General features: G+C 39.4%; 1 protein-coding gene across 1 annotated transcript in view; it reads right to left on the reverse strand.

Moving 5' to 3' along the window:
• Window positions 1-14,128, reverse strand: part of cdkal1 (CDK5 regulatory subunit associated protein 1-like 1) — a 292,200-nt gene extending 278,072 nt beyond the window's left edge. Inside the window, exons 1-3 of the mRNA XM_039805926.1 lie at window positions 13,975-14,128; window positions 12,716-12,879; window positions 10,689-10,801 (exon numbers count right to left, since the gene is read on the reverse strand). Coding sequence (XP_039661860.1) covers window positions 10,689-10,801; window positions 12,716-12,873 — 271 coding nt within the window. The 5' untranslated portion in view covers window positions 12,874-12,879; window positions 13,975-14,128. The remainder of the gene's footprint in view (window positions 1-10,688; window positions 10,802-12,715; window positions 12,880-13,974) is intronic.
• Window positions 14,129-14,216: the final 88 nt, after the last annotated feature.

Below are 14,216 nucleotides of genomic sequence, written 5' to 3' on the forward strand. Positions count from 1 at the left end.
CTACATATTGTATGAAATTAAGTTGCATATTAAACTGGGCCTACAATAACTGTTAGGGCAACCTGAAGCCTTCTTACATACCCTTTTTTCATAAGCTATTAAAATATGAATTGTTGGCATGATTTTATAAATCATATTTTAATGTTACATATGTGGCACAGTAAATCTAGGATTAACTGTATCTGTGGGCTGATATCTTAGGGACTACCTAACCTATAGGCCAGTAAGCCTATCATCAGTGGGAATTTATATTTGCTAATAATATATTGGAATTATGTTAAGGCATTTTCATTTTTTTTTCTTTTTAAAGACTCAAAAATTTACAATAATTTGGAGGCCCCCCTGCAATGACTGAGGACCTCCTGTTGAAGATCTCTGCCTTACATTACTTTTACTTTTATACTTTAAGTAGTTTTGAAACCAGTACTTTTACACTTTTATTTAAGTATAAAGCTTGAGTTGATACTTCAACTTCTACAAAAGTATTTTCAAACCCTAGTATCTGTACTTCTACTTGAGTAATGAATGTGAATACTTTTGACACCTCTGGTAGTAAGTGAGATAGTAAAACACAATGTCTTTCAGTAGTTATTTTTGTGATTGCAAAATCCCCATACAAAAGGACACCCGTTTCTTCCAAATGACAACTTTAATATTCAAAATTGTTTAACAGTCATGTCGCCTGTCTATTTACATATCCAAATTTACATATTAACAGCATGTCTACCAGTCAAATGTCTGCTCTGAATTTGAGGGTAATATATTTGACATATTCAAGTGTACATGCAGTAATAAAAATGTATTTATTTTGGTTCCATTTCTAGTCCAATGTATATCCAGTTTCTAGTTATTTTCTTACAAATATGTCACTTGATTCATCCATTGCTGCTAACTATCATTCTCCATTAGCTTAACCTCATTTTTTCTGTCGTCCTTCATTTTTTAAACCGCTCCCCTCTTGTCTCTTACATGTTCTCCACTCAGTTATTCCTCCATCTATCCATTTCTCCAGACTTACTAGTCAAGTTCGTTTTTTTCTGGCAGCATATTGCCCTCCCTGATCGCCTCCCTTTTTCCGACCGTTGTTTCGGCTGATTTTGGCTTAAAGTGCATCTGCATCTCTCAACTGTACCCTTCAGCCCAGCACCCTCCTCCCTTCCCCACTGACTCTTCCTCTCGCCTTTCCTAACATCGCTTTCCTCTTTTCACCCTTTTCCCTCTTTCAATCAGCAAAGTGACACACAGAGTTGCAAAATAGAGGGGGTAGAGCAGACAGAGAGCATACAGTGTCTTTCTCACACGCATACGCACACCAGACAATCATTCTAATCTTGTAGAATGACGGCTGTCGAAAACTGAACCATCTCTCGCACACTTTCCCTATACAATATCAATTCCCACCACATCTGCAACTGTGTGTGAGAAGAGCAAATGTGTGAGAGAGCTGGATGCCTGTGCTAACGTGTGTGTATATGTGAGAGGTGGAGTCAAAGAGATCATTTTAAGTTTTCATTGGCTATAACATTGCGGCGTGTAATGTTGCGTAGCACACAGTCAGCCAATCAGAAGGTCCTCACACACTCCGTTTTATGAATGAGACGGCACGTATGCGAGATACACACACACTCAGAGCGAGAATACTCTACAGTGATGTAATACAATCACACAGAGCAGTAGAAGTGCTTGTAACTCGAATGCAGTTCAACAATGTTTCCGGCTAAATTTCTAAACACTGTCAGTTACAGATATCCTGGAAAATGTATATAAAATTGGAAAAACTAAGGAAATTAATTCGCTGCAAATGTCATATACCCTTTATACCAGTAAAATGCCAGTATATCAAGATCAAATTTAAAAATTTCCTTCCTGCCATGTGACATGCATACATCAATAAGTATAATTAATTTTAAATGGAAACAAACATATATAATACCTGCTAATCCATGTAGCTTTCTGTGAAAGCTAATGATGCATTTCATATAAATCATAATTTCAAGCAGTTAATTGTGTAAAAACACTCCAGCATTTTCTATCCACAGCAACACCTGTAATACTTGCTAATCAATAAAGCCCTCGTATCATTTTATCATAACAGCTCACACCCTCCCTCTAAAACCCATATCCTCCAACCGTCTGTGCCCAAACCAGGAACTGAAAATGCCTCATTTGGTTGACATAGTGTACTGGGGAGTAATTTTGCCTAACCGGTATGTAAAATCATAACTGAAGTGCTGTGTGTGCGGCAGGCTGGCAGAGGCTGGATATTGGGAGGGGAGGAGAGCAGCCAAAAACAATCAAAATATCCTGGTGTGACTTTCCATGAAGGGTGTGTATATGTGTATATATGTGTGTGTGTGTGTGTGTGTGTGTGTGTGTGCCCATATGAGAGTATACAAGCCTTTCTATGAAGTCACCATTTGGCACATTGCTCTGCTGCTCAAATGTGGTTCATTTGTATCAGTGTACTATCATGGGTAAACAGTGCCATCTCTGGTTGTACTGAGGAACAGCAACTCAGGACGAGCCAGGCTGAACAAGTAAAGGCAGTCTAACAAGTGTGGAGACAATAAAAACCGAGGAGATGTGACACAGGTTGTTCTTTCATTGAAGTAAAACAGAACAAGACAAAAACTCAGGGGAGAAAGCAGACATTTTTTCTTCAGATTGTTCAGAATTACTAAATATTTTCTATTTCCCATTTCAGATATTTTATGACTGAATACATAAACTGGCTGCTCAGTAATCACCTCAACCAGAAAGCACCAGGAATATAAATATTTGAGGCAAAAAAATAATAAGGGGCTTGTTATGTTAAAGTCAACATGTCTTACAGTATTACATTATATTGATTCCAGGTTAGTTACAGTGTAAATAAAAAGCTAGCTTAATTTTTATTAACATTAATGATCACATAAGATCATGGTGTAGCCTCCAAGGACTAAAAGTTACAACTTTTCAAACTATGAATGAGAATACAGAGTTTTTCAGAAGGATGACCTCATCCTGATATTGCAGAGATGTCTTCTTTCAACAGAGCTCTTCCAATGAGCCAAGGCTGCCACCTAGAGGCCACCATAAGAACTGCTACTACGTCTCACACTGGGTGATGTCATAGTTTAAGAAATAAAGAGTTAGAGAGGGAGATGAAAGAGGGACAGGGGAGGGCAGGGGATGTGAAAAAGAGAAAACAGGAAAGATGAGAGGGAGGGAGAGAAGGTGATGTCATGTTTTCAGAGCAGTAGAAGCTGTCTTTGTCCAAACTCTTTCATTAAACTCTGCAGATCGGCACTGCGGATATAAACGACAGACACTACAGAGGAATCAGCCTGATACTCATATGAAGAACATAAACACTCTGACTAAATTATTATGTTCCATAGTACTTGGCTAAAGACTAGACACTACATCCTTCAGAAGCCCAATTCAGTCCTTGTCATTACAGACTATTCCACTCTCTCCATGTACTCCCAACAATCTCATGCCATTCTAGACAATCGCATTGCATTCCATACTACACCATTCAAAACAATCACCGCCTCTCCTGAGTGTAATCTCCCCCGATTCTTGCCATGAGGAGGCAATTTCTCCTTCCAACAATCTCACAGTAAAAAAATTAAAATACTGCAAAGACACACACACACCCAAAGAAGAGAGGTTGAGATAGAAAGAAAACCAAAAAAAGTGATGCAGGGGAAAAGAGATAGTGATAAAATAGATAAAATAGACACGGAAGCAAACAAAGAGAAAAGAGATAAAAAGCAGAGAAGAGGGAGACAGAAACCAATGTAATACTTTAGCTTTAGCAGTGAGACACTGACCTTTAAAGTACTTTCTTGAGAGGGGAGTGAGAGAGAGAGTGACAACAAAGCTGAAGGAGGGAGAGAGACAGGCAGAGTATTCTAAAGCTTCATCTGTGAAGAATATATGCATCTCTGAGCTACATAGTGGGATAAAACCATTAACTTTAGTGGTAAATAACACAGGACTGCTTTTTTTTTTAACCTGAAGGACACACGCAGACACAGAAACACGCTACTAAAAAAACTAAGGCTGCACGATTAATCTAAGCACAATCGCGATGTCACTTTGTGCGATTACATAACCGCTAAATTGTGTTTAAATAAACAAAAAGGTGCTTAGTGTTACACCAGGCTCTGCGTGCACCGCAGTCTCCACGTTGTAACACCCTTCACTTTACCGACAGTATTAACAGATGAAGCCACCGTGTCTTAAGAAGCTTGGTGTTTGTTAACTCACTTTACATTGTCTGTTATCTCTTCTTCCTCATGCTTTTCCCTCACAGAGCCACTATGCGACAGCCATGTCCGACACCGCTCAACGCTCGCTCTCCCCGCTTGCTTCACCACTCAAACACTGACGTCACTCACTCAACGTACCGGCCATTCTCTGGAAATCTATACTTTTGTCCAAATCGTGCAGCACTATATAAAATCTGTATGTTTATGAAGACACTTCATTAGTAAACATTTATATACCTAGTCATGACTTTAAACTTGCCATAAACTGGTTTGGAGCAAATAAACTAGGCTACAGCGTATACTTTCGTCAGAAGTTGGCCACACATAGCTGTAATCAGCCAGTAAACAGAGTAGAAGAAGTAGAGGTTGCTAACCGGGTAAAAAAGAAAACAAATCACCTTGGCCATCTACCCACATTTACGAGAGAGAAATGATGAGGTCTTAAGTTATTTTTTCCTTCATGTCCGCGAGCATTGGCCATGTTTCATGCTGTCCGGAGATGAAAATGCAAATGCGTTTCCATATCCCATATAGCGAATCAACTCTTTTTTTTAAAAAAGGCAAAAACTACCTAGCGCAAAAACATTGTTTGCGCAATTGAGAACGCAATACTTCAAAAGCGGATCAAAATAGGTAAATGTAAACACGACTAGTGTTGGCCGATTCCCACTACAGAACTTGAAACCTGATTTTCCACTCTGCAACACTTTTTGGAACTCCCCGACAAAAGCCCCAATTCAGAGGCAAATTGGCTCAGCGCCCGCAAATGGACACCCGCAACATGTGTTAACTGTTCAAAAACACGAGCCAAGAGGTTAGCTAGTGTCTCGTAGGCGCATTCCAGATATCTAGCAGGCTTAATATCTGGACCTGTCGGGAGCTACAGCCAACGAAAGGGCAAGACACAGGTTGCGGGGAAACCTGGGGGAGGGGTCACCTGTAACAATAGGATATTTACTGTACGTCTTCCATTTGCAACACCGACCAAAGCTGTTGTTTGCACCTAGAGAAAACCAGTAAAGATGTGGAAACTGGCTATTTTATGAACATGTGTGCCATCGACAACACCACCTAACCCTTCTTTTCTTTTTCTTCTTTGTTTTGTTGCTGCAAATCAGCCACCAACAACTTGGAGCGCTTGCTTCTGGCTTGCTTTGTTTCTTTACATCCAAAAAGCCTGTCTCGGGCATGGTATTACAATATGCCCTGTGTCACTTCTCACGTGTGTTTTCGTGGCAAAGCGTAGTTTAGAGCACCAGAGATTCCGCCTGGTGAGATCTTGTAGTGTGTGACCATATGTGTGACCCTTACCCTTCTCCTCCCTCCCTCCCCCGTCAGTCTGGAGTGTGAAAACAAGGCAGCAAGTTGTGTAGTGTGAACAGTACCGCAATCTGACGACTTTGAAAGTCTTGTAGTGGGAACTCAACAGACACCTAAAAGCAGAGGCACAGACCAGGTAGACTGATAACAATGTCCCATCCAAACACAAAACATGATCGCACCTTCTTGTAAATGCATGTAGTCATGCAAATAATATGCAAAGGAAACCTACAAAAAGCCATTAAAACAACTGTGAATCATTTTATTTTGACCCTCGTAAGTATCTACATCACCTGTTCTTGTTTTAGTGTGTTGTCTTTCTCACAGGCATGCACACACCAAGTCAAAGATGGCTGTCAAAGATGCCCAAACTGAATATACTAATTTGTTGTTATTTTCATATAGAATTGCATATCTGTCTGGATTGTAAGGCAACAGTGAGAAAAGTGTTTTTATGAGCACAAATATTCATACCACTATTTGGGAGTCTTTCTAAGCTGAGCTGAAATAGATTGAAATTAAACAGCAGTAATATTTTCTGGAATCACGATCCCCGTGTGGTCACTGCATTGGCCTACTGAACAAACAAACCTCATCCAGAGATGAGGAAACATTCATAACAGCATGTTTTAACCTGATTACCTACAAGTGAATACATTACACCATCTTAAAATGCGTCTATCTGCTGAGGCCCTTCAGACAACCAGAAAAGCTATGTACTGTAATCAGATTTTCAGACTGACAGATATTTCTCACACAGAAATCCAAGTGTGAATACAAAACAACTCTAACTATAAACAGGGTTTCACCACACTCACTTCATGAATGACAGAGTTCAAATATATCTAAGGTAAGACAACAAGCAGCACACTAAACACCAAGCCTTAGTAGATGCTTTAACACAGGATCAGCTACTGCGTCAAGAGAGACAGGCATCTGAGACTAGCTCAAGGGACAGAGTAAACTGTTAAAACAAAGAAAGATGAAAAACAAAGAGATCAAGGGTCTACTACCAGTGTGTGCGTGCGAATACATCTGCATTTTTTAAGTGTGTGAGATTAATGTCCCTCTAGGACTGTGGAGACCCCATGGTGAGAGAGACGCCTGAAGGGTTAATATTAACTCCCTTTTCTTCTGTGTGCATCTCTCTCCCCCATACACACTCAAAGAGCTACTGCAACTAGAAAGACACATTAGTACAATATAAACACTCATATGTGTAGATTCTGTACAACTGGCAAATGAACTTCATTTTCTTCATGACTGATTGTGATAAACACAGGATCCCACATACACAAGGAAACTGTTTGAACTGACTATCAAACTCAGAAGATTATTTTTAAGTGACAACTACAATCCAACACACACACACTGAAATAATGTTGATCTATCTCAGTCTAACCCTCTTTTGTCTGAGGCAGTCACACACACACACACACACACACACACACACACACACACACACACACACACACACACACACACACACACACACACACACACACACACACACACACACACACACACACACACACACACACACAAAAAACCTTTGGTAATCAAGGTCATAATATGTCTGGCCTCCATGCAAAAGACATGCAAAATGTAAGATGAAAGGTAGCATTCAACAATCTCTAATCTTACACCTGTCAACTGTATGTTGATGCGAGATGTATTTTCTTATGTATCACTGGTGTCTTTCCATTACCAAGTCGATTTGTGCCTTAGCCTAACAAAATCTTAACCATAGCAATGTCATATCATAAAGCAGATTTATTTTCTAAGTGACTGGAAACGGTTTTTGAAGGCCCTGGCAAAAAAGTGTGCTGCCAATAGGTGAGTCAGATCAGAAACCGCGCAATACAGTACGTGTTGTTCTGGATGGCAGTTACAAGAAATATATATTTGCCGTTTAACTTGGAGGGATTGTAGTATTTTAAATGTCATCATTATAACTTTCTATTAAAACAATGTTAAATTCAAAAAGTAGTAACACCCATTAACAGTTGTGATGACTCAACTGTTAATAGAACATGGCAGCTTTAAAACATCCACCTCCTGGAGAAAAAAAACAAAGACTCCTGTAATATTATGCCATAATAAACTTTTCATTTTCTCAATGTGGGAATAAACAACTCGGCAACACTAGCTGGCTTACTGAGAGAATTTTATGGGCTGAAATATGTGCCACCAGAAACTGAATTTGAATCAAATGTGAAAAATCCACTTGGCAACACTTGCTGACTTACTGGTAGAGTCTACTCTTTATTTAAGTACCAAACCAAAGCCTTCTTGTTTTGTATATTGGCTGTGCTTTTATCCATTCTGTAAAACCCGGTGAAGGCCTTGTGCCAAAATGTGTTGGTTAAGCAAAGAGCTAATTCTATGGGCTGAAATATGTGCCACCAGAAACTGAATTTGAATCATTTATATTTGAATTTGAATTGCTAAACTTGAATAATTGCATTGAAAAACTGAAATTAAATCACATAATTTGAAATTGTATTGTTTAATTTGAATAATTGCATTGAAAAATTGAATCTGAATAGTATAATTTGAAATTGAATTTATTCGTTTGTAACTGAAGTCCAATAAAATTTGATCTTCACTGAAAATTGAACTCTCTATATATTCTCACATTCAGTTCTCACTATTCAGATTCAGATCAGCAAATTCAATTTCAAGTTACTGAGACAGACATCCGGGTACTTGGAGGATGAAGGAAGAGCAATCGAGCGCAGATCGATAGGTAGAGTTCAGTGGCGCAGGAATAGCACTAAAGATACCAAACTGTTTTTGGATGTTGGAACGAAAGAAATGACAAAAACCAAACAGCAAGGGATAACAGTTCACAGGTGAGAATGTGTTTTATGATATATATGCCGCCTTGGACCTGAAATCTGAGCTTTGGGCGGGGGGGGGGGGTGGAGAGTTCCATGGCGCGCAGCGTCTCTTTCCCGGCAGGAACACCGCTCGTCCTCGCTGCTGCCGCGGTCCCCGCCTGATCCAGATCGGACCGGCCAAAGACAGAGTGGTGATCGGCAGGATCTTCCACGTAGTCCAGGACGACCTGTATGTAGATTTCGGCTGGAAGTTCCACGCTGGGGCGTTTGCGGACGATAAGCTAAAAGCGGGGCAGCAGAGTCCGTCTGCGGCTGCAGGATCTGGAGCTCACTGCCCGGTTCCTGGAAGCCAAAACCGACACCACGCTGCTGGAGGCCCGGGCCGGTACTGCTGGGACGGCTGGAGGGAAGGGAAGCCCGGAGAACTAGAACCAGGAACTCGCAGCGGCGGCTGTCACAGCCTGCTGAAGTTTAAATCACAGGTTTCCTAAAGGGAGTATGGCGGGACTCGGACTGTGGACGACGAAACATGATTTTAAGTCTCGTTAAATAAATAACTACATGCAGAAATAAATGAAATGAATAGTGGAGGAGTGAGCCTGGACATTTCAGTCTGTTTAAACTTTGAAGCAGAACCTCTTAGTTCAGAAGGGTGAAGTTTCTGTTTGGACTCAGATCTGTGAACTGATTATAATAAATTTTCTTTTTATAAACACATGAATTAGTCTCTTTGTTTTGTTTGTTACTGCACATGATGATAAAGCTACACTTTTAAATCACAAACAAAACTAACTTTAATATGTATATAAACGCTCTAAGGAAGGAGACAAACGATCAAATATTAGAGTTGATTAAAAATACTCAAATAATAATTTACTATTTTGCGTTTTAATGTGGAAACATCTTGTATAAACTCAGGGGACTGGCTCTTACATCACATTGTATTGCAGGCTTGCTGATGTACAAAGTAAACCAATGCAATTCAAATGTTTAAATTAATTAACATGTATTTTCAAATATGGATAGTCACAATATTTTGCATGCAGTAGGCTAGGCTAAGGTAAGTAGCGATAGTTCATTTTAAGTTTACTTAAGTGGAAGAATGTGACTAATAAACCTAGGCCTACTAACACCAGGCATTACATTGTGAACATTGTGAACATTGTGAACAGGTAGATTATATTATCTATGAGTCTCTGGGTCAAGGCGAGGCTGTGTTCCAAAACGTAGGTGCTGATTGGCCAAGTGGAGTCCTGTGTATCTGAACTCTACCTATCGCTCTGCGCTCGATTGCTCTTCCTTCATCCTCCAAGTACCCGGATGTCTGTCTCAGTAACTTGAAATTGAATTTGGTAATCTGAATTGTGAGAACTGAATGTGAGGATATATAGAGAGTTGAATTTTCAGTGAAGATCAAATTGTATTGGACTTCAGTTACAAACGAATAAATTCAATTTCAAATTATACTATTCAGATTCAATTTTTCAATGCAATGATTCAAATTAAACAATACAATTTCAAATTATGTGATTCAAATTCAGTTTTTCAATGCAATTATTCAAGTTTAGCAATTCAAATTCAAATATAAATGATTCAAATTCAGTTTCTGGTGGCACATATTTCAGCCCATAGAATTAGCTCTTTGCTTAACCAACACATTTTGGCACAAGGCCTTCACCGGGTTTTACAGAATGGATAAAAGCACAGCCAATATACAAAACAAGAAGGCTTTGGTTTGGTACTTAAATAAAGAGTAGACTCTACCAGTAAGTCAGCAAGTGTTGCCAAGTGGATTTTTCACATTTGGTCCTTTGTAACTTGAGCACTCTTCCTTCATGTTCCAATGTATCAGATAAACCCCACTGGTAACAACTAGCTAACTAACAACTATAACTATTTTTAACCAAATACATCTGCATGGTCAAGTTTTTTTAGGGCAGCACACAGCCTAGGAAGCTCAATTCAGAGCAAAATCAATTCTCCCAATGAAATAACATAAAAAGTACAGCTTACTTACAAAGCAAGACTGCCCCCTTGTGTTTAATAATACTAATGACATCAGTTCTACAAACATCTACAATATAATAAAAACATTATACAAGTTTTACCATTTCAGCTGTTCATTTACTTACCTTCAATTCATTAGTCTGAAATACTTCCACCCTTCTATCTTAGTATTATTCTATTAGTAGTAACATTCTTGGAGTGTGGTTATTTAATGACCTCCAGTCAACGGACAAACCACCACAATTTAAGAATCTCTTACCAGTCATCTTGTATCCGCTGGCAGCTAGCTGTCCGGCCATGTACTCTCCATCTGAGTTGTTATGACTGCAGCCCCATGTTTTCATCCAGATTTTTTGGGTGCCAGGGATCAAACTAAAAATGAACAATAATAAAATAGTTTTTTTGTAATATGGAGGGGTTGAAATCAAAATCAATAAATCATAATAAATCTGCCATAAAACCTCAATCAAACGATCAACTGATGATGACTTGTCAACTTTAGCCTCAGTTTAGTGGGACAGATGGTAGTGTGCTTTCACACCTAACCTGTTTGATTGCTGACGGGAAAGCAGACAACCAAACTCTGGTGCAGATCAAACAACCAGATCGAGACTGCTTCAAAGCAGGCTCTGGTGTGCTGTGTTTGTAGTATGAAAGCAAATCACAGGATTTAGACTAGTATTAATGGGTATATATATGGGGGGTTTTCCCTGATCAGAACAAAGTGAAAAGAAGTTAAAAGAGAATGTGTGCCCAATACAGTGTAATATAGCATTTCTCCAATAAAAAGTGAGCGAGACATACAACTTCTGTACTCTAAAGGCCGTTTTACAGTTGTGTGGAGGCTCCACGCAGAGCTCTCACCGTAGTCTACATAAGTGGCCTGATGTTTATACTTGTGCGCTGGTGTGTGCATCGAGCCGCATGTGTGTGTGTGTGTGTGTGTGTGTGTGTGTGTGTGTGTGTGTGTGTGTGTGTGTGTGTGTGTGTGTGTGTGTGTGTGTGTGTGTGTGTGTGTGTGTGGTAGAGGGAGAAGTGAGAGAGTGACTGCAATTAGCTTCGGAGCGAGTAGCGACTCTAGAGTCATAGTGAGAGAAACAAAAATTCTCCCTTGTGCTTTCTGACCAAGGTGGGAGATCTGTAGCAGGAAAAGTTAACCCTCTCCTTGATTTCATGTTGTTTATGGAGAAGGAGAACCAGGAAATCAGTCGGGGGAAATGCAACGCTACCAAGCCACGGCCGAGCGACGTGTAGTTACATTTTTCGAGAGGTGCACGTCAGGCTACGGCGTAGGGTCCGGGGTAGACGCAGACTCCTCTGCGTCTACCCCGGACCCTGCGCCATCGATTCTACGCACAACTATAAAAAGGCCTTTACTATGAGACGCCTCTTTTGGTCCTATTTTTACTTGTCCGTTATTATTCATGACATGTGAGGTCCAGTGGCAATCTTAACGAACAAAGCTCACAATCAATCAATCATTTCTTCATGAGTTCCTTGTGTCACCGAAGAAGTTTAATATAAAAAAGGAGCAGTAAAGTACTGTATGACTTGCTGGCTGTTACCAGAATGTGGTTTTCCCCAAGAGATCCATGTACACGTAGCTGATGCTGCAGGATGACAGTCACCATAACTTTCTAATGAATGAGTTACCGGTCAGTCCATATGGCTTCTTGTTAACATATCTTGGTGCATTTGTAATAACTCTGTGTGAACACGTAATAGCTCTGTGTGAACATGAAATGGACACAAACTAAAAGGCAACAACATATCATATTTTTCTTTGGTCCAGACCAAGTGAGCCAAACTACAGGTGTGAAAGCAAAGTTAGTCCTTCTTTTCCAAATAGAAAAAACTTAATGTGCAAAAAGCTGCACATAGCACACTTATAAAAATGCAGTTCTGCAATGTTTAACTTTGATATTTCTTTTACTAAACTGACTGAAAATTAACTGATCAAATCTTAAACATGACCATCTCATTTTTATCTACATGAGATATTTTCACATTTTATTCAGGAAATGTTAAAGTCAACATAACCCTATATGTATCACAATCCCTTTGATTAACTGAAAAGCTTGAAATTAAGACACACTGGTTGCAAAACCAGCAGTTATCTGAACTCAGGGAGCTTGATGTATTGTTCTCCACCTACTAAGTGACTTACTGGGAATTTAGAATTGACTTAACCATCATCAGCTAAAACATACTGTATACACAGAAGCAAAATCACTATAAGCTCCCATCCTCGCATACAGTACCATTTAAAAAAATGGTTTGACATACCTGTCAGCTTGGAGCTCCTCACTGATCAGACTCTCGTTTTTCTTCCTGGACCTTGGTACGATACTCTTCCTAGCAGATTGTCTCTCATTAGGAGTGGGGTCAGTAGAGGACACCATGTCCTCAATGTCTTCAATCAGAGAGTCACAGGCAGACGGCATGATGGTCTGAAAATTAGACAGATCCTTGGTCAGAACAGCAATATTCTAGTTGAGACCTTTGAGTAGTCAAGTAGACCCTGCGAGTAGTAGACCCTGATTACGAAAAAAATGGATGTTGAAAATGACCGTAGACACCTAGATATTTTTTTCCTGTTGAACAGCAATGTAATAAAACAAAATGGTAAAAATAATTAATTACATGAAAAAAAAATAGTACATTGAATATGACATCCTTATGATGATTAGAGCAGAGCACCTGTATCCAATGACACACATGAGTTAATTATAAACTTGCATATACAGAGAAATGAAATGAAATAACAGATCTTCTGTTATTGTTTCTCCTTCTTCTAGCTTCCCTTGCTTTCTCTACAGTGTAAACAAGTGTGTTTATTGCATGTGTTTATTGAATCCATCGTTCATTGAAAATATGCCAGAAAAAAAAGCTAACGTTACATGAGAGGCAGTAAAAAACTTGATTATACTAGCTAGCTAGGTCGCTAATGGAAAGGTCAGGGTTAGCCAAGTAGGAAAGTCAAGCATCCCCACTGCTGAGACGTTAAACCTTTAAGGTTGTGCCTTAATTTACTTTGCTATAGACATAAGTTGACATAGTGAAGATAAAATATCTGAAAACATGAAACTATAGCTAACGTTACTAGGTTTTTCGTATGAACTGAATTTGGCTTAACTAGCGTAACCGCCAGCTAGTGTTGCCAATAACCCCTTGTTTAAGCTGCTGCTGTTTACATTGAATAAAAAGCTACATAATTATATGTAACGTTAACTCCTCCGTTAATCATAGCTAGCTATATAGATAAACTGACCTAACGTTACCCAAGTGATCTAGTATTTTTCTATTTTTCACCCGACCTTTACCTATAAACTAATCGCGTGCGCACGATAGGGGATTAACATTAACACTGACTGTTAATGAGAAACACCTGTGAAAAGTATGTTTAATTTGACGCATACATAGCGTAACATCAGGATAACATGGTCAAGCTAACGTTAGCTAGCCTCATTAGGTAGCTACCAGGCTACCCACGTGCCCTTATTTTGGACAGGCAGACCCCTTGAAATACCGTATAAATCCCTTACCTTGATTCGCAATGTAGTTATTAGTTTAGATAAATACGAAATCCGAGAAAAGGATGATTTAGGAATGGAAAATGTATTGTTTACACCATCAAAACAGTTGTCACAACTCTCTGACCGCCATACTTGAGCGTAGATACGGTAGGTAAAGAGGGACAAACTAAGCACGTGTGTATTTTCCATGAGGGGAGTTAGGATCATTTTTGGCCATACAGTAGTTTCTTAAAGAAATAAATCGCAACTCC

This window comes from Perca fluviatilis, chromosome 7 (assembly GCF_010015445.1).
Source record: "Perca fluviatilis chromosome 7, GENO_Pfluv_1.0, whole genome shotgun sequence".
Lineage (NCBI taxonomy): Eukaryota > Metazoa > Chordata > Actinopteri > Perciformes > Percidae > Perca > Perca fluviatilis.